The sequence below is a fragment of the Anoplophora glabripennis genome, unplaced genomic scaffold (genome assembly GCF_000390285.2).
Source record: "Anoplophora glabripennis isolate ALB-LARVAE unplaced genomic scaffold, Agla_2.0 scaffold3, whole genome shotgun sequence".
NCBI lineage: Eukaryota > Metazoa > Arthropoda > Insecta > Coleoptera > Cerambycidae > Anoplophora > Anoplophora glabripennis.
This window is the reverse complement of record NW_019416486.1, coordinates 2,019,786-2,041,082: the sequence shown is the minus strand read 5'-3', so window position 1 is coordinate 2,041,082 and position 21,297 is coordinate 2,019,786. Positions and strand designations below refer to the sequence as shown.

Genomic DNA, 21,297 nt, shown 5'->3' with positions numbered 1-21,297 from the left:
ACCCTTCTTCATTAACCAACAACACCCAAGGCTAGTATATCCTGCATCATAAATGTGACGTCAAAAAATATGTAACCAGCAAAATATATAAATTTTTAATAAACATTAAAAATTACTGATTACAAACTAAAAATAAATAAATAGGAGCTGTACTGTAACCACAGTATCTACCTTTAAGGTCTGTATTACGTGTGTAAGACTATCAAATTTCAGATAAATTTATTTAATCATATCAATAATTTGATGACATGAAAATGGAGCTTCTTCATAGCAAAAAATACAAATTATGTTAATCAAACTAATTTCGATTAATAAAATAATACAAAAGTTATGGAATGGATGGTTTGAAAACTGTCAGTTTACTTTTTCGACACGATTATGTTTTCTAGCCAATTTACATATAATCGGTAAATAGGGAACCATTAATAGGAACAGTTTAGTGTAACAGTTTTTTCAAATTTATTTATAATTAAACGAATTTTATAAAAAAATTAGTTTCCCCCAAACTATTAGATTAAATTTACATATAAAATTGTATATGTATAGGGCGATTCAAAACTTATCTAACTAACTCCTACAAATACAATTTTGTAAAGAAAAAATTAAAAAGGGAAGTTTTATAATTATTTAAAAATACATACTTCTGCACGGCACTGGAAACTGGTCCACTGTAAAACCTGACTTCGCACAATGCGACCGGCATGGCGGCAAAGTATGATAAAAACATATATATGTATATAAAGTAATTTCCTAAATGCATACAAACATTTCATTTAATATCCTTTAAAAATACCATTGTTTAAAATTCCTAATCTATGCTTTTAAGTGATCGTTGGTTGATTCATCGCAAAAAATAGCTTAGGTACCAACTGATACGATTGCTCTTAACTTCAGTTGATTGCCATTTGTGATTCGTGATCGTGAATTGTTATTCCGTTATTCATTTCTCATTTCTCGATATTGTATAAAAATTAAAAAAATTAAAATTGGAGTAGTTCTTTCATTGATTAATAATTAGCAATTAGTAGATTTGGGAAACAGAATATGGCCACAGCAATGGATGTAGACGCTGAAGAAGTTGAAATGCCCACTTCTAGCAGTTCAAAAGGAGAGAAGAAACGTTTTGAAGTAAAAAAAGTAAAGTCATCTAACCTAAAAAACTAATTGTGTGTTAAATTTTACCTTTTGTTTTCATTTTAGTGGAATGCTGTAGCTTTGTGGGCCTGGGGTAAGCCTAATTTATTTTTAAAATGTATACTAAATATTTTTTATTTTGTTTATAGATATTGTTGTGGACAATTGTGCAATTTGTCGTAACCACATTATGGACTTATGCATCGAATGTCAAGCAAATCAGGCATCTGCTACGAGTGAAGAATGCACAGTAGCTTGGGGAGTATGTAACGTAAGTTTTTAGTGTATATATAAAAGTGTAATTGTATCATTATTTTCAATTAGTATTGTCATGAATTCTATGACAAAATAGTAATGTAATGGGAACATATTAACCACCTGAAATGCTTGTATTTTTAGCATGCTTTTCATTTCCACTGCATATCAAGATGGTTAAAAACGAGACAAGTTTGCCCACTAGACAATAGGGAGTGGGAATTCCAAAAGTAAGTCAACGTTTAGCAGTATTTTTATTTAAAATTACTGTGTTCAAGTTTTATAGTGTATGTTTTATTTTAGGTATGGTCATTGAAGATAAAATGGATTTTAAAATATTTATATTTATATAAATTAAATTTCCACTTCAGTGGGTTTTTCTATTCATATAACAATAGTTTGAATTACAATTTTTTTTCTTAATAAACATACGCTTCTCTTATATTTTTTGATTTTCAATTAATGTTGTAGTTATATTAAAAACAAAAATTTATTTTCCAAATAAAAAAATTCAGAACTTTTATAAAATTCTAGTTGATAATAAGAAACATGGAGAGTTAAAATGTTTATTTTAATTATAGATACAGTGTCTACATATATAATTTTAGATATTACGTTTTAATTATATTACAACTAACATGTTTTATGTAGATATTTTACACAGTCTTATAACAATTTTGGTAAGGGTATGATGCGATGATGTAAACCAGATGTGTTATTATTCAAGAAGAATAATATTGTTCAGTATGAAACAAATAAAATTCTGATTCAGATCATTCGATAAGAAAATTGAAAAAATGAATAAACGTCAAATATTCTTCATTCCATGTGTGACAGATTCTTTGGCAGTTTTTTTAAATTCTTGAGTAACGTCTCATTTAATAAGATGAACTAGAATTATTGAAAATTATTAGTTTTATATAAACAATTTTCATTCAGATAATGTTAAACTACATAAAAACATTGATATAGATGAAAAACATTGAAAATCAAAGCTGAACAAAACAGATGGGTGAAAATGGGTGTGCCCATAGTGTATCACAGCATATAAAAGCTATATATGAAACTAGAAACTACTAAAGAGTGTGATTGGCTGGATACAAAATTGTTATCACCTCAATATGAAATAAAGAATTGTCGTAATTTGTTTTGCAATGAATGCATTATTTATATTTCCAAAGAAAAATCGCAGAATATTTTGGTTTACGTAAAATACATTTTCTGAGGTACTAACAGTTTTGTAAATATCAAATTAGCCATATGAGTTATTGTCACAAAGAGATAAGAAATATATAACAGGTTAGACGTAAGAACAGGTTAATACATATATAAATATTTTATAGAATTTTAATATATTTAACAGTAACATTTTCTACTTATCACATATATGGAAGTAAACACTTTGGGGATTTGATTTATATACATAAACTTTTTAACAATAGTCGACAAAAATTCTATAAAACTTCTATAATTTAATAATAGAATAAATAAAATTAAAAATTATAATAATTAAAGTTAAAAATTGCTAAGTATGTAAAATATATAGGTAGATTGAAAAACAGATTCCCACAGAGCTTAATTTACTTGACGTTTAAGTTATTTTAAGTTTATGCCAATTTTCTCACCAGTTTTATAGAATTTTTTATTTGCATGATGAGTAAAGTTGTTTAAATATTTTTCCTCATATTTCCAGTTAACGTGATTGTCGAGTTTTCTATCTATTTTAAATTAATTTTTAAATCAAAAGTATTACATGAAATAATAAAGTAATTAAGACAATTTTTTGGTATTTATAGAGTTCTTGTTACTTTTTGAAAATCAATTTGTACATTAGTTGCAATCACTAATTGTAAAAACTTTTGCATTTTTACAAGGTAATTTTGCTTTGTTAGATACTAAAATCTGAGGTTAACCAAATAATGTTTATACCTGCCAGTATTATATGATAAAAAATATTTATTTGTATTAAGAGGCAAATGGTACTGGTATAATAGGTAAGTATTTAAGCTATTAAGTCTTATTTTGACGACTGCAAACTGAAAATTTCAAAGGCAACGATTTGATTGACCCTGCACTCAAAAATTATAAATATCTGAGCAAATCTTCTAGATACACCTCTTAAAACAATCATCAATATTTGATTTGTTTATTATCACTTACACTATATTGAATAGAATATACTATATTACATTTACAGAGTTTTATAGTTTGTTTACCATTTTGTGTTTAAATAAATAATTTTCATTTTCAGAACCATTATTCACCCAAGCAGTAAATGGTAAATCAATTCTTTACTATTTTTAAGTGTAGGTATGGGTGTCCAGGAAATTCGGAGCATTTTTTCGGATTTGGACAGGATAAAAATAACATGTTTGCATACTTTTTTTATTTACGATCATTCGAGAAAAGCGATTAGCTTTTGAAGTTGATAGTTGAAAATCGATTTTTCGGAGGCTCAGGGGTAGAACGCCGTCAGCAGTTTAGGCCCATTAAAAAAAAAATGTAAACTGTAAAATTTTTGTACTTTTTTTAGTTAAAAAGATACCATACTATTTCCGACGTATGAGAACAAAAATTTATACAGTAAAATAAGTACCTAGGTAATAAAAAAATATGTATTTGACACATGCTTTTATTTTGCTTCATAGTCAATTGTTTTCGTGTATTGTGTAGAGTTGTTTCAAAGTCTTATGAGCTTTGACCTTCATATGCGCAGAAACATAATTCCGACCGTTGCCTAAATTATTCTACGTCCTAAAAACATTACATCTAATATTCACAGTCTATCTCGAGCTCTCGTAGCGTAAACAAGCCTTTGATCCGATTACAAATATCATAATAAAATGCCCTATTCTTTATTATTTTAATTTAAGCAATAAAAATATATATAACGAACGTCCGATGGTTGACTTTATTGATGCCCGAGCGCCTTAGTTCATTTCTGGTTGTAATGAGGCACGTGGTCTAATTCTGATTGAGTCAATGTTTTCACGACGTGCTTAGAAGAATTATGCCACGCCTTTCGCGCATTTCGCGGCTCATGAGATTTTGAAACTACTCTAATGGCGACAAAAATGAAAAAGTAAATTTATAAGTTTTTTCTGGAGCTAAGACCGCTGAGGGCGTAGTGCGAACCTTCAAAGTAGGAACCCCTAAGTAAATACATTACCCTGGTAACCACAGTAATTAACACTGTTGTTTTCATCGCCTACTGAACTCAAGTTTTAAATCCGTGACACTGCTACGCAAATCGAAACATACAGACCTGCAAATGCAATTTTTTTCAAGAATGGCTTTCTGTAGGCGATTTTCCCAAATTTTAACGCTATCGGAAGTTATTAATTAAATTATTTCTATTTTTGACAACTTTGAAGACTTTTAACTCGGAAACCAAAAATTCGGCTTGTAACTTTTTTTCGTAGATCGTCTTTATTTATCGTGCATTGCAGTCAAACGTTGTCGGTGAAATTTGCGGACACCCTCTATAGTAGTAGAGTAGAAATAGCTTCAAATAACCACTCTTACACGAAAATTATTTAAATTTAATGAGAAATATTAAAGTTATAATGAAAAATCATTTTCAACTCTCAACTTCAAGAGCTAATAACTCTACTGGATGAAGCCTATTGAAAAAAAAAATATATGAACTTTAGATATTATTATTGCAAGACCTATCCAAATTCTAAAGATCGCCCACCATTTCCTGGGACACCCTGTACTAAAGTACCTAATACTGTTTGTATGTGTGCGAATGTCGTAACACCTTATATATACCTCAGAAAAATTTGCTCCCTATCAAAGTTTCCTAATTTTGGCAAATCGTAATACCTACTTTATAATTATGATATTTTGTGCGATGACTTGAAAAATGACTCGAAAAATGCCTTTAAAATTTCCTCTGAAGTCACCTGTTTTATAAACTACGGCGTACTGCTAGCTTATGGTGTAAAGGGGTTACATTCGACAATAGCTAGATGAGGTGGTATCTCGACTATTTCCTGAGAGTGTGCCACATCGCCACAGGTCGCCTAAGGGCAGTCAACATTTGGTTCCAGTGGCTGAGTGAACGGCCGCTCGCCTGAGCGCCCACGATCACGTGGCCTATGGGGTAGCCACTCACGTTGTTGTCTTCGGTCGACGATTCAGCTACGGTCAGTCGCAGTTGGATTGTCTGGAAATGAGGAAAAATAAATATTCGATACTTATCGAGGACTGTCATAATTAATCCTGAGATGTCGTAAGAACGTCGACGGTTGCAAATATATGTGCCATAATATTTGGACATCCTCAGACTATCCTGACGAGGCTATTAACAGCTAACCCACTAAACACGAAACGTAAATGAAACGTTGCAAATGAGATGTTTTGCTAAACATTTGAAACATTAACTAGAAACGTTTCTGTTTCATTACAGAAATGTAGCATTTGAAAACTTTTTTAGTGAAACATAGCCGAAACGTTACAATTGAAGAGAGTTTGAAACATTACTCGAAACATTCCCTTTCGATCTCGGAAACATAACAGACGAACAACCCTTTGCTATTTTTGCTTATCTTATGGAACATTCGGCATTAGTTAAATTTTGCTCTCAATCCCCAATCCTTCTCAAGCGTTAGTTCATTTGCCTTTGTTATATAAAGACATAATTAGAAAAAAAAATGTGGTAGCATATTTATAACACAAGTCTAGAAAAAATGTATGTTCGTGACTTGCGTAGACTGCGCGTAACAGCCCGAGTTTATTTGTTTCCCGTGTGTCGTTTCAATTCGTATTATGTTAGGTTAGGTTTGCGGTTTGTCAGTTTGCTTGGTTTCGTTGTTATTCATCTTTACTTTGACGCTATTTTATGTGATAATTTGTAGTGTGTGCAGTTGTGGTTATTGTAAGGTGCATATAAAATAATGAATATTGATGCAAAATGTTTAAAACGATATGTGTAGAGATTTCCAATTTTGCGTCACATCTACCTAAATATAGTTATACCCACTACCTATTACAGACAAGAGGACAAGGGACAAGAACTAAGAAAATGGAACAACAACTATACGTTTCGATATAATTTGAAGAGCAACTACTTAGTCAGTGAGAACTATTTGAAATATGGATGAATCAAGTGAAATAGACGTCATTTATTTTATATTTTGTACAAATGTTTATATTTGTTTATGTGTATAGGCATGCTTAAATAAAAGAGTTTAGGTATACCTACAGATATTTACTTTGTCAAGATATCATTTTGTATCCTTATTTCTGCTGTATAATTTATTATTATTAAAAGGATATATGTAATATTGACCATGCGTAGAAGAAATTATAACTTTATATTATTTTTCAGTAATGTTATTTGTTTTTCATGTACCTACCATTTCAAGATTCATAATCATAACTAACTTTTTCTAATTATCAGTTCGTCATTGTTACCATATTCATGATGGTCTCAACATTAGAAAATTTCCATTTCAGAAGCGTATTTGAACAATATAAAATGTGTAGTTTTTTTTAATGCTTCTGATATTGTTTTGTGATATTTTTATTTGTACGATGAATGGCAAAATTCGTAATCCATATTAGAAACTTTTTTCAGTGGCTTCTCAAAAAGAAAGAAATTCTTAGTAAAAGTTGCCGCATCCCCAAACTAGAAGAGCATATTTATTTTTTTTAATATACAATGTAACTTTTTTTAGTTCGAATTAAGTCATTCACAATACAAATAAAAATATCACAAAGGAGTATTAGAGATATTTAAAAAAATACTCACACTATTTATACTATTTCAAAAACGCTTTTGAAATGAAAATGATCTAAAGTTGAGAGCATTATGAGAACAATATGGTAATAAAATTATTATGTTACTCAAACATTTCTGAAAATATACTGAAACGTAAAACAAAAATATCGAGGGCATAAATGGAACATAAAAAGAATGTTACTGAAACCAATTTTTTGAAACGTTTCATTGGAAACGTATTTTGGGGAGGACATCTTGGGCTTCTAGAACGTTACCAGAAGGTTGCATGGATTATTTATGAAACGTTTCAAGAAAAATGGAAACGTTTCTGAAACATGTCAGAAACTGAAAAATGTTTAGTGGGAAGAGCAGTGCAACGTTTATTGATCAAACACTTGGGCCTGGTTAATGATTTACGGACGGTCAGGGTCGACATTCAGTCGGACCTCTTGATGGCTATGCCAGTTTCCCATTGTGGAATTTCGTGCGAAAATCAGGCGCTCTTGAATTATTGTCTTTTGGGGAGATTTTGAACCGTTGCTATAGGTGGTTCGGCTTTTCGTTTGCGTTACCTCGCGTCGTTGGATGGTGCGTTTGGAGGTCGTTGCACAGTTGCTGTGAATCTTGAGCTTAATTTGCAGAAAAATCGAAACATCAATGATAGGCCAGTCATTCTAAAGGAAAAAGAACGATTTCAAGAAGAAATTGACAGCAGCAATCTGGCGACGGGATCTTGTTAGGGAGGATAGTTAATCAAAAATACATAAATTAGTACAGTCAATTTTGCCTCCTCTCCGAATAAACAATGGCCAAAGTAGTCAAAATGAGGTTTTTGCTTAAATACAATTTTTCAGGGGCAAGATAGAGAAAAAGTCTTCATATGAAAGTTGTAGGTATTAAAAAAACCTACAATTTCTTCTTTTATGCATTAAAATCGGTGCATTATTTATAAAGACAATTGCAAAAAACATGCATTTTTGCAGTGTTTTTTAATTGTTAATAGCTTTTTTAATGGTCATAGGCGAATTTTAATCTACTAAAAATGAGGGTATTATAACCCTTTATAAGTGGCCACAAATTGGGCCCGATCGGTCCAATAGTTTATGAATAATTGCATTTGTTTATCCCAAACACGATTTTTTTAAACGATTGAGCTAGGTCAGTGAGTGCATAAAAATCAATTTAAACGCCGGGAAATGATAGTTAAGAGTTTGAAAATTATGGTATGTTTGCATTTTTTTCAATGCAAAAAGGGGTATTTTTTTTTTATAAATAAATAGAAGTAACTCCGGAACTACTGGTCTCAGGAACACGACAGTCATATCACTGGTTAGCTGGTAAAAAAACAGGTTTAAAAAAATTCGCCCTTTCTGGGCTCTTTTAAAAAAATCACAGCTCCATTGTTTATAAACATTAAGGGATGAAATTAATGCTATATATGCACAAAGGTACAACTTCACGAAGATTCATGACTAAATAAGTTCGTGCTGGAAAAACAGATTCAAAATCGTGCCTGCTCGAAAATTTTTTGACGTAGCAGCTTCTTTTTTTTTTAAACGGGTAGCTCGCCGAAAAAACGTTGCATATGTTTAAAGGTACTTGCAGTCAAATTGCACGACGAAAAAGTGTTTTAAAAAACCTTTCTTTAGGGCTTGGATGATATTTTAGGGGTTGCTGGTGGTCTAGTTGTTATTTTTTCGACGAGCTTTCCCAGTTTTTTTTTTAAATGAAGCTTCTACGTCAAGCGGAAGTCTAGATATTACAAAATTTTCGAGCAGGCACGATTTGAATCTATTTTTCCAGCATGAGTTGGTCCCCCCCCCACTGAACGAGCTAAGAAAATTTGCCTCCGCTTTGAGATACTATAAGTTTTTTATTTATTCATGATTCTTCGTGGAGTTGAATGTATCATAAAGTTTAGACCTTTGTGCATATATAGCATTAATTTCAGCCGTTAATGTTTATAAATAATGGAGCTGTGATTTTTTAAAAAAAAGGGCTATCTCGGCCCAGAAAGGGCGTAGGGCATATGTATTTTTAAATCTTTGTTTTTTTTTTACCAATTATCCAGTGATATGACTGTCGTTTTGTCGGAACCAGTAGTTCCGGAGTTACTTCTATTTATTTATAAAAAAATACCCCTTTTTGCATTACAAAAAAATGCAACAAAATTGAAAAAAATCGATTATTTTTTTAACATACCATAATTTTCAGACTTTTAATTATCATTTCCCGGCGTTTAAATTGATTTTTATGCATTCACTGAACTAGCTTAGTCGTTTAAAAAAATCGTGTTTGGAATAAACAAATGCAATTATTCATAAACTATTGGACCGATCGGGCCTAATTTGTGGCCACATATATGAGGGTTATAAAACCCTCATTTTTAGTAGATTAAAATTCGCCTATGACCATTATTGCAAAAGCTATTAACAATTAAAAACACTGCAAATGGGGGCAAAATTGGCTTTACTAATTTATGTATTTTTCATTAACTATCCCCCCCTCCCCTATACAAGATCCCGTCGTCAGATTGCTGCTATCAATTTCTTCTTGAAATCGTTCTTTTTCCCGTAGTCGGCCTTTGTTTTGGTTTTGATATATTTTTAGCGGTTTTCGGCTTCGTGGATAGCTGCTTGTGTGCGAGCGGTTTTTAAGCTTTTTCTAGATCTACGGGTGACTTCTTGTGTACTAATTACTATCGGATTTAGCCTTTTATATTTATTAAAATTCATAGGAATAAGAGCATTTTCAATTGTAAAATAAATATAATTTTTTTTTTGGATTTTACCTAAATCTAAGAAAATTTTACGGGAACATTTTTTCTTAAATGAGTTATTATAACAAAATAATCAAAAATATTTCAAAAAGCCATTGGCGTAAAGTGACGCTCTAGAAAGGGGTTGGCTGTTCACTGGTAATTAAATGTAGAGTTACTAGTATGGTTTTGTAAATGCTTTGTACTAGTATTATTAAACAAATATTGCATAATAGACTCACCGACAATGTGTGAGCAGGGACGCTGAACATCATGGCTTCATTGAAAATGGGACTCCTCTCTCCCTTTTTCGTGGAGGTCTTTTTCTTGTTAATTTTTTTGTCATGTTGCATCAGATAAACCTAAACATAAAAAACATTGTGTATTGTTTATTTTCACCTTAAATTTGGCTTACTTTAACGAAGGCCTCTCCTGGAGAATCGCTCCGAAATTTTAAATTTCTAGCCTTAACTACAACTACGGTCAATCTTTCTGCTGTGGGTAAGTAGCTTATGGAAAACATCAGCTCCCCGAATTCTGTTCCTTTCTGAAAAGGAAGGGTATCTTTTTAGGCAAAAATCATATAGAACTAGTTAGCAAATCAGTTCCCCTAAAAATTCAGATCACTGTTTTGGTGGTGCTACAATGAAATACGAATTGTAGTTTCATTTGTAACTAATTTTGTTTTAGTGTAAGTGTGGTTTTTGCAAGTGAAATTCTATTGATGTTCTAGATAAATATGTAAACACAAATAAGTTTGAGTCTGAGATAGCTTGGACCACAAATACACACTGGACCCGGTAAGGTATACGCTCTTATACCAAATCGCTGCGCCTATCTTTTACTCCCTCTAGACGAATGCTGGTCCGCCCCCATACAGTCTAGCCAGAGAACAACAAGGGCAGGTCAAATATTCCTAGCTAAGGCTAAGGAAGTCTTACCTGTCCGGTGTCGGTAAGGGTAACCCACGTAGTGACGGGCTGTCTGAGGCTGATATCCGACAGTCGGATCTCGCCCTCCCCGATGAGGGTGTGAGACAGAAAGTCGGTAGCGTAAACGTGAAAGCAGAGCAGCCTCTGCGATTGTTCCCTGGGGTTGAGTGAAAAAAGGAATCTCTCCTTGTAACTGGGGCTGCCCGTGCTGCGATAAACTTTCGTTTGAATGGTGGCTTCTTTGTCTGGCAGCAGGGACACTCTGACGTAGCTGTCCAGGAAGTCGTCCCTCCTCGCCACGCCACACAGATCCTTGGCCTCCAAGACATTCACCACCAGGTCCCAGCATTCGCTACGTGGTTAATTTATTAATATTAAGTAGTACACATGACATACACTGTTTCACAGGATACCCAATTACAGGGCAGGAAAATACATATAAGTTCATATAAAAAAGAAAATAAAAAAGACAAAACAACAATACGGTACAATACAAGATTAGGTATTGCATAAAATTACAAAAAAAAAACAAACGAATAAAAACAAAAATCAGCAATTAAAAATTGACTTAATGTCTCTAAGTTTACAATTAAAAGCATCTAATTTAAGCGAATTAAAACTCGAACACATTTCATACAAGGGAGAAAATTTAAGTATATTCGTCCTCGGGGTACTAAGGTGAAATAAATTAGTGTTTCGAGTGAGCAAGGACGGAACATAAAAGTTTATCTTTTCTAAAATGTAAGGGCAATCGATTTTATTATTTAATAGTTTATATAAAAACATACATGAATGGCATTTTCTTCTATTTTCGAGACATGAGACATTAAACCTTTTAAGAAGATCTCCTTGCGGAAAACCTCTGGGTGGGTAAAGATCTGTCTCTTTGAAATACAATAATTTTAAAAATCTTCTCTGAATACCCTCAATATCATTTTTATGTACATTATATGAAGGGTTACATATAATCGAAGCATATTCTAATTTGGACAACTGTGTTGAATAGTAAGTGCAAAGTATTAAAATTAGAAAACCATTTGCAATTTCGTAAAGTAAAGCCTAGTTTCTTATACCCAGCAGCAACTAATTCGGATGATTGGTCTGTAAAAGAAAGTTTAGAGTCGAAGTTGACTCCAAGATCTTTCAATTTATCACCCTTTTGAATACTCTGGTTATTAAGCAAATATTTAGACAATAGAGGATTATGGTGTCTACTAAAACTCATATGGTTACATTTGCTTATGGAAGCTGATTTGTTTCACACCAGGACATTACAGATGTACAGATCATTTTGAAGTTTAATTACCTACGTCGTCATTAGTGCGAACTGAAGTGAATAATTTAATATACAATTTAATGTAGACGTAATATCATTAATATAAATGTTGAATAGCAATGGTCCCAATACAGAGCCTTGAGGCACCCCAGAAGAAGTAAGCTATTGCTATATTGTCCTAGAGTTATGTAAAGGATGGCGATAATATACGGAAATTTGGTAAGGTTGTATAAGGAAACTTCCTTTTCAAAATGCAGACTATTTTTTGTATCAATTATACAGCCCACACAAAAAAGTGTAATATGGTTTTGACCAAACTAGTATATACTATAGTATTTTGACGCGTTGAATCCGAATCCACTGTCAGATTTGAGCTACACGTCACATTTTTACTAACCACAAAAAATAGGTCAAAAATAGCAAAAATAGATGAAAAAGTATGAGAAAAAACAACAAAAAAAATATTTTTCACATTTCTTAGCATTGTTATATGTAATTGGGCTTGCTGAATCCAAAGCCACCTTTAGAAATCATACAGCACACCTCATTTTTTTCTAACCTCAAAAATCGGCCAGAAATAGAGGTTTGCAAGAAACGAATAGAATCATGAAAATTTTGGTATGTAGGGGTTTCAGATTAATGCTATATTGGATCCAATAAGGCGGACGAGATTTTCGAAAAATCAACAGATGAATACCGAATTGGGTCCTGGGGGGTTTTGGAGGTTGCTGATTACGAATATGAGCTCAGAATTGCAAATTCAACATGGCGGATCTAATATGGTTGATTTTGTGGATGAATGTATGTATCTTCAGATGGATGGCTTTTTTAAGACAGCATTAGATAGACCTTTGATTGTATGGATCTTTGGATGTTAACATAACCTGAACAACGAAATCGTACACAATAGAAAGGCCCTGTAGGAGCTGCGAACCCCAAACCTTTTTTTTTAAAAACTTTACTTAGGTATACAGGGTGATTCAGATACTACATAAATGTAAACATGCCCTATCCGAAAGTTGATAGTTTCGGTGTTGAAAATTAAAATTTTAAATCGTTTTTTTGTGATTATTCTGAAAATATGTAGGTTAGGAACTTGAAAATTTATGATACTATATTTTTTTAAGCGACGAATAAGATGCGTGTTGTAAATTCAGCGTTGCTCATAGAGGGCGCCACTATTACGATCAATTTTATCGAAAATTTAGTTAATAATTTTTTCCCTATATGTCTAACATGAAACTTGCTTCTAAACTTGAAAGAGCAATAATTGTTCCATTAATTATGCACTCTTGTTTCATTTCGGTATCTCGATGCGTTTTCGAGAAAAATAGATTTAACGAATACCATGTTTTGATAATACGAGAAAGTAATAGCGAAACAAAGTGTTTCTTCATGTTATTACAACAATTAACAGTAAAACAAATGAAATAACTACGTAATAATGATTTAAAGTAATTGTTCGAAGAATCCACCGTTGACACTGATACACTTTACACAACGTTTTCCGAGAGATCTTCGAGTTTAAAATAACATATTGGGATTGCGTCTGATTTCGTTGGCAGCGATTTGTATTCTTTGCTACAAGTCTTCATATACGAACCAATAGATTCTTTGTAAACGATATCTTTCATTCGAGGCCAAATAGAAAAATCAAGAGGATGAAGTCTGGTCTTCTGAGTGGCCAAGCAAAAATGCTTCCACGGCTTGAAGAAGTTCTACTTTATTTAAGAAGAGACATGTGGTTCATGCACGACGGAACTGTGAACTCCACCGTATTTTTCTCGGCCAGTGCGTGCATATTTAAATGTAGTTTTTCCAAATCGCTGGATTGGCCATGTAAGCATTTTTGCTTGTCCACCCAGAAGTCCGGACTTCAATCCTTTTGATTTTTCTTTTTGGTCTTGAANAATGGTGGCTTCTTTGTCTGGCAGCAGGGACACTCTGACGTAGCTGTCCAGGAAGTCGTCCCTCCTCGCCACGCCACACAGATCCTTGGCCTCCAAGACATTCACCACCAGGTCCCAGCATTCGCTACGTGGTTAATTTATTAATATTAAGTAGTACACAGGATATTTATTTATTTTATTTATTTATTTATGACATACACTGTTTCACAGGATACCCAATTACAGGGCAGGAAAATACATATAAGTTCGTATAAAAAAGAGAATAAAAAAGACAAAACAACAATACGGTACAATACAAGATCAGGTATTGCATAAAATTACAAAAAAAAGCAAATAAAAACAATAAAAACAAAAATTTATGTTCCAATGCCAAAAATCAGCAATTAAAAATTGACTTAATGTCTCTAAGTTTACAATTAAAAGCATCTAATTTAAGCGATTTAAAACTCGAACACATTTCATACAAGGGAGAAAACTTAAGTATATTCGTTCTCGGGGTACTAAGGTGAATTAAATTAGTGTTTCGAGTGTGCAAGGACGGAACAGAAAAGTATATCTTTTCTAAAATGTAAGGGCAATAAAAACATACATGAATGGCATTTTCTTCTATTTTCGAGACTTGAGACATTAAACCTTTTAATAAGATTTCCATGCGGAAAACCTCTAGGTGGGTAAAGATCTGTCTCTTTGAAATACAAAAATTTTAAAAATCTTCTCTGAATACCCTCAATATCATTTTTATGTACAGTATACGAAGGGTTCCATATAATCGAAGCATATTCTAATTTAGATGGAACGTAAGTGTTGAATAGTAGGTGCAAAGTATTCAAATTAGAAAACCATTTGCAATTTCGTAAAATAAAGCCTAGTTTCTTATACCCAGCAGCAACTAATTCGGCAACATGGTATGTAAAAGAAAGTTTAGAGTCGAAGAAAAATTCCTTTTCAAAATGCAGACTATCTATTTTATCAATTATACAGCCACACAAAAAAAGTGTAATAAGGTTTTGACCAAACTAGTATATCCTATAGTAGGTATTTTGACGCGTTGAATCCGAATCCACTGTCAGATTTGAGCTACACGTCACATTTTTTCTAACCTCAAAAAATAGGTAAAAAATAGCAAAAATAGATGAAGGTTTGAGAAAAAAACAACAAAAAAAATTATTTAAAATTTTTACTTTCAACACCTTGTATTTCCGAAACTATAAACTTTCGGATAAGGCATATTTGCGCCAATGGTCACCATTTTACGTGAAGTATCTTCAGCTTTCGATTTTCCCACTGTTAATGAATCACACTGTATATACTTAAATATTTACCTATTTATTTATCTATNTTGTTTCGCTTTTAATTTCTCGTATTATCAAAACATAGTGTTCGTTAAATCGATTTTTCTCGAAAACGGATCGAGATACCGAAATGAAACAAGAGTGCATAATTAATGGAAAACTTATTGCTCTTTCAGGTTTTGAATCAAGTTTCATATTAGACATACAGGGTAAAAAGTTATTAACCTAATTTTCGGTAAAATTGGTTGTAAGTGGCGCCCTCTATGACCAACGCTGAAATTGCAACACGCATCTTGTTCGTCGCTTAAAAAAATATAGTTTCACAAATTTTCAAGTTCTTAACCTACATATTTTCAGAATAATCGCAAAAAAGCGATTTAAAATTTTTACTTTCAACATCCTGTATTTCCAAAACTATCAACTTTCGGATAAGGCCAATGGTCACCATTTTACGTGTACCTATTATCTTCAGCTTTCGATTTTCCCAGTGTTAATGAATCACACTGTATATACTTAAATATTTACCTATTTATTTATCTTACTATTTATTTATTCAATTAGAATGTAGATAGTATTTGTTCACTAAAACCGAAATATCCAGAGCTTACAATTATGTAGTAGCAACGTAGTTTGTGCTTGGTCCCAAATGCCTCACGTGTGATGCGTTTAATACTTGTCAGCGCGTCGAAAATAATCAGATTAAATACCTGTCATATTCTAGGCCGATACACAAATACCCCGTTACATTGAACATCTCCAGGTCCCCCAGGGCAACGGAAGTGTCTGAGCAGATGCTATCGCAAGACATGGCCCTTTTCAAGACGCCCGATATGACATCGGCCTCCTCGCATTGGGCCAACGGAACCTGCTGACTGGGCTGAACGTAGACCCCCGACAATTTCAGGGGGCCGCTGTTGATGAAGGCCGCCATTCCCGGTGAGCAGGGACTGGGCGGGGGCGTGATGCAGACGGGGAACGACGACTGGGAGATCAGGTTGGCCACGTTGACTGCTGATACGGGCCTGGGGATGGGGGATATTGATGTGGTCTCGATGGTTCTTGTTGTCTCTTCGTTACTGGAACAAAAGGGAGTTCGTTATTGGGTTATTAGCTTCAGCGTTTTTTGCAGGATTCCCTAGGAATGGAGAACGGGAATTAGATGAGAAGGTGAACGTTTTTTGATGGTTAGTGATGATGTTGTATCGTAAAAATAAAGGTAAATATGATGTCTTGTTGAAAATCTACACTGAAAGAAATTATCCAAGTGATGTGCTTTGCTTGGATATTTTAGCTACTGCCAGCAAAATATTTGCGTAAAGCACAAACGTATTTGCTAGCAACAGCAAAAAATCTCGTCTCTATTTACAACAAACAAAAGTATAGGGATATTTCGGCCTTATAAAAATATAATCCATTGTTTAACTCACTAGCAGCAATTGAACTAGCAAAAAGCTCACAGTTATGAGCTGACTTAAAAAAGAAATAAAAAAAAAATTAAGAAGCACTTTGTATATTCACAAATTCTTGGGCGATATTTTGACTCGCCTTCGCACATTTTGTACGTGCAGTCTGTCATCGAACACCTTGTGTTATTTGTTTTAAAAGAACGATTCCCGTCTGGCTCGAAACAGCACTTATTCTTTCATGTCGTTGAAGAAGTCTTCACTGAAAATAACCTCGTTTGCCTTTGTTGAAAAGGACATGTTTGAAGTCAGTATAAGCAATTTCCCAGGTCTATTATAATGATGTTATGCATACAAAGTTTACAGCTGAAAAGGTGAATCGATATTTCACATCCCACATTCAGTCTCTGGTAGTTACCCACACGGTTGTATTTTATTGTTAGTGTCGGTAAAATGTGATGGAAAATATGCGCTTTCTATTGAAGAAAACGGTTTGGACATTGTATGTTTCAGGTTATTTTATTAGAGAAAATTAGTTTCTAACTTTTAAAACGTTGAACGGAACTATTTATAGTATGTAGTAACGCTACATAATTTACAAATTGAGAAAAATGTGCTTTTATCCAAAGCTCTGGATTTTCCAATGATGTAAGCATCATTGGAAAATCTAGAGCCTTTCAACGAATTTTTATTAGCTAATAGACTACTTATTTTACCCAATTATTTTGCCAATTAATTAACTAAGTAATTAATTATGGCAATATAAGAATTTAAATAAAATGTATACAAAAATAACACACAATTGTTTCAGTTCAATTTTTACTTTGACTACGTATTTCAACTTCTTTTATTTTTGTTTTCCCAGAAGATTTACCATTTCAGATTAAGTGATATTTATGGTTTCAGGTGGAGATGCTTTTTATGATAACGCTCAAGTATGGCTGACAATTACTTAAACGACATATAAAATAAGTGGATGTTTCTGACGCATTAGGGTTGCTTGTTTCTTGCAAAGAGATTTAAAAAAAAATGAGTACTCAAGGCAAGCACAATATGTAAAACATTTTAAACGAAGCTTAGCGGCTAAGTGAAATTATATGTAAAGGTATAGAGAGTTAAGAAAGTTATGAAATACAAAATGAAAAAAATGAAGCGATAATAATAATGATAACGATAACGGTATCGACAATGATAACGATAATGATACTGACTGCGATTTTGATTCTGATTTTCATACTGATACTGATACTAATAGTGATATGAAAAATACGATGACAATAACAATGGCAATAACAGTGATAATGATAATGATAACAATTATGATTTATTAAACTAGTAGAAAAAAGTACAATATTTCGTGATGCAAACTTAAGTAAGTACATATGAGTATACTTAAATTATATTAAACTTAAATATAAAATAAAACTAATAAAATAAAATAAACACTATGCAATAGTCTGTTACAGCTAAATTCAAATAAAAAATACTGTAACTAATTCAACTGCCCACTTACATATATTATTATTTAAATTATCATTATGAATGCCACAGCTATTTGTAATTTTATTTTATAAAACTGACACACATGAATAGGAGACTTTGTTGAAATTTATGATTATTGGAGGCGCAACACGATAAAATACGGCTTGTTCTGTAAAGTTTTGGCAAGATATTAAATAATTAATTGTGCTCAAAAGTTCAGGACAATCTACCTTGCTATTCATAAGGGACGTATAAATATCAAATCAGTATGATATTATGTTTGATTTCCAACGATTAAAAATTAAATCGATTTTGTAGAAAAACATCTAGGTGGATAAGATCCCTCTTGTAAAAAAAAACAAAAATGTTAACTTGCCTTTGAACCATTTCTAAGTTTTGGCAATGTATGTACATGTTACATCGGATATCATATACTTTATATGATTCAAAAGTGCAAAACAAAGTTTTGGAAGTGTGTACATTGGTAAAGTCCCTGCAAAATCATATTATTCAAATTCACTAGGCATACTATGATCAATATGATCTTTGAATCCTTCATCTCTACTGACGCCATTATTACCAATGACAAATAGCCATAAATAGTAAAATTTTGTGTGATTACGTTACTATTATTAAGTTTTGTTAAACTTGTTTCAGAATAAAGCTTGAAATCATCAGCAATTAATGCTCACAAGTAATGATTTTAGGAAGGAAGAACTTTAATAAAAAGTAAAAATAGGGGACCCAAACTGCAACCTTGTGGAATGACATATATAAAATTAAATGATTTCAAAGTGAATTTTTTTCTATTAGCCTTTGAAAAGCCAAAATTCTCTAGTTCCGAAAGAAGAATGTTAAGGCCAATTTGGCTTTTTAGAAGTCTGTATAAATAACTTTTCCAAAACCTCAGAAACATATTGCGAAAAAACAGATAATTAGATATTGTTGACTTTTTTTGCATGAAGCCATGCTGACGTTGCGAAATAAGATGTCTCGTGAAATAGTAAATTTGCCACACGAAAATTGAAAAAATTTTAGATAATTTCACAATAAAGAGAGATGATTGAAATCATGAGAAAAACTTGTCATGACAAAATACAACAGATGATAAAATCAACCTAAAATTGTTTATAACAATTGTATTTTTAATGTTACTAATAATTATAATTTTAATGCTCATTTTGTAGCCAATCATTTGATTGGGTGCAAAATAGGGGAGCGAAATTTTCCATCAAGTATTAATATAGAGAAGTTGGGGAAAATGCAGTATCATCTTGGTAATTTTCGACATTGGCGTGTATCAAGTGGTCATACTAGTGTAGTGAGAGGCCCCAAAATGCCCAATGCGTTATTTTTTCTTCATTTTTCATTTCTTTCTTATTCGGTTATGGCCTTGCGTCTTTTGCGGTTAATAGATGGCGCCTTTTGCTGTTCTGGGCTGGGTGAGCTTTCAAGTACAGTTTTATGAATATTCCGGTATCAAATAAATTATGCTGAAACAGCCGCTGACGCCGTATATCACGCCTTGAGTCGTGAACGCAGAGTACTTCCGTAATAAATTTATAGCCAGTCACAGACTGGGGTCCTGTTAAAATATTCTGTAATAAAAGGTGCACAAGGCAAATAGTTTTATTAAGCACCTAAATGAGTTCGTTATTTGACAAGTTTAAACCTTTATTTTATTTATGGCTTTATTATGGCGGAAATATATTTTGCCCATAATTTTCCTGGTTTTGTTCAGATTATACTGACCATGTGAATTTTTCTCTTTAATGTGATCGAGACGTAATTTTATACAAAATAACGAAATAATTTCATAAAAAATCTCAACTTCTTTAAGTGATAGCTAATTCCTAACTACCCAATGATGTAAAATAATTAAATCTTGTTTTATGTTTTTTTTTAATATTTTGAAATACCTAAACCTTAAACGAATCTGAAATTCAACTCGACAAGATGAATTCAGCCTCTGCGTATATGGTAAGATCATTCTCAAGTTATTTATGGTGAGTTTCTTCATTCCTTTAGGGAAGTTGAGCCCGAGTAAGATTTATGAATCCCTGCACAATATTTCAAGTTCTGTTTAATTGAGAATTCTCTAGGGGTTCCTCCATGTTTCATTCATCGCCTTAGAATTTTGTCAGAGGAATTATTCAGTGAATTTAAATATCAGATAAAATTAAGTACTCGTAAAATGCAGCTAGTCTATGATTATACAGGGTGTTTTGTAACAAGAGGGCCATACTCTACTGGAAGGGTGTCAAAATCGTACCTCTGTTAGAATTGAACCAGATAATGAAAAATTAAATTCGAATTAAAAATTTATTTTACCAACAAAAGAAAACAAAGAAGAGAAAATGATTAAATATGCATTGCATTTATAATATAATTATGATTTTTGAAGTAATATGTTATAGGTGTGTTAGTAATGAATATTTTCATATTTTCGGGAACATCTTTGTCCGTATAAAAGCCTGTGGCAATTGAATTCAGCAATCCCCTCCTATATCTGTTATGTCTTTGTCATGTCTGAAAACTTAATTACCATATCCATTTTAAAACAGTCCTTATAAATTGAGTTTGAAGGTGAACTGGAGCAAAATACGTCTCTATTAATCATTTAAGAGATAGATTATGATGTACGTCAGAGGGTGGAGAAAATAAGAAATTCAATCAGCAGTAAACCTGATCAAATTTTAAGTTTTTGAACATAAATTTCTTACATTTCATACATCTAAGTAGGTATATTACAATATCGTTGATTATATCTAATGATATTTATATGTTTCGTTGCCTTGATAGTAGTACAGCAAATGCACTTATTCTAAACCTAAAAGCATTTGCCATTTTAAAACATTCAAAACATAAAATGATATGAGATATTCCTTTATGACCTGTTATAAATTCCTTTTATGCCATTTATTTTAGACAAAGGAGCTAAATGATTGTATTACAAAATTTCGTTGCAACAATAACTTTTTCTTTACATAAAATAAGCGTTTGTAATTATAAAATATGCCTAAAAATATTGTTTTCCTAGGAATCGTGTCTTACAACTTTCCCTACCAGCAATGATGACATTAGTCGATTTTAAATGATTGTAAATCACTATATTCAGAATTTATAC

The 21,297-nt window shown here is 32.3% G+C and overlaps 2 protein-coding genes across 2 annotated transcripts in view; one reads left to right on the top strand and one right to left on the bottom strand.

The window, feature by feature from the left end:
- Positions 1–898: 898 nt before the first annotated feature.
- On the top strand, positions 899–1,833 carry LOC108917391 (RING-box protein 1A). The gene is made up of 5 exons (XM_018723955.1): positions 899–1,137; positions 1,201–1,228; positions 1,284–1,405; positions 1,534–1,619; positions 1,693–1,833. The coding sequence occupies exons 1-5, from the start codon at positions 1,045–1,047 to the stop codon at positions 1,703–1,705; spliced, it is 342 nt and encodes a 113-aa protein (XP_018579471.1). The 5' UTR covers positions 899–1,044; the 3' UTR covers positions 1,706–1,833.
- A 3,547-nt stretch (positions 1,834–5,380) lies between these two features.
- LOC108917435 (synaptotagmin-12) overlaps positions 5,381–21,297 on the bottom strand; it is a 38,024-nt gene continuing 22,107 nt past the window's right edge. Inside the window, exons 4-9 of the mRNA XM_018724029.1 lie at positions 16,211–16,361; positions 15,993–16,162; positions 10,817–11,159; positions 10,291–10,422; positions 10,118–10,237; positions 5,381–5,560 (exon numbers count right to left, since the gene is read on the bottom strand). Coding sequence (XP_018579545.1) covers positions 5,381–5,560; positions 10,118–10,237; positions 10,291–10,422; positions 10,817–11,159; positions 15,993–16,162; positions 16,211–16,361 — 1,096 coding nt within the window. The remainder of the gene's footprint in view (positions 5,561–10,117; positions 10,238–10,290; positions 10,423–10,816; positions 11,160–15,992; positions 16,163–16,210; positions 16,362–21,297) is intronic.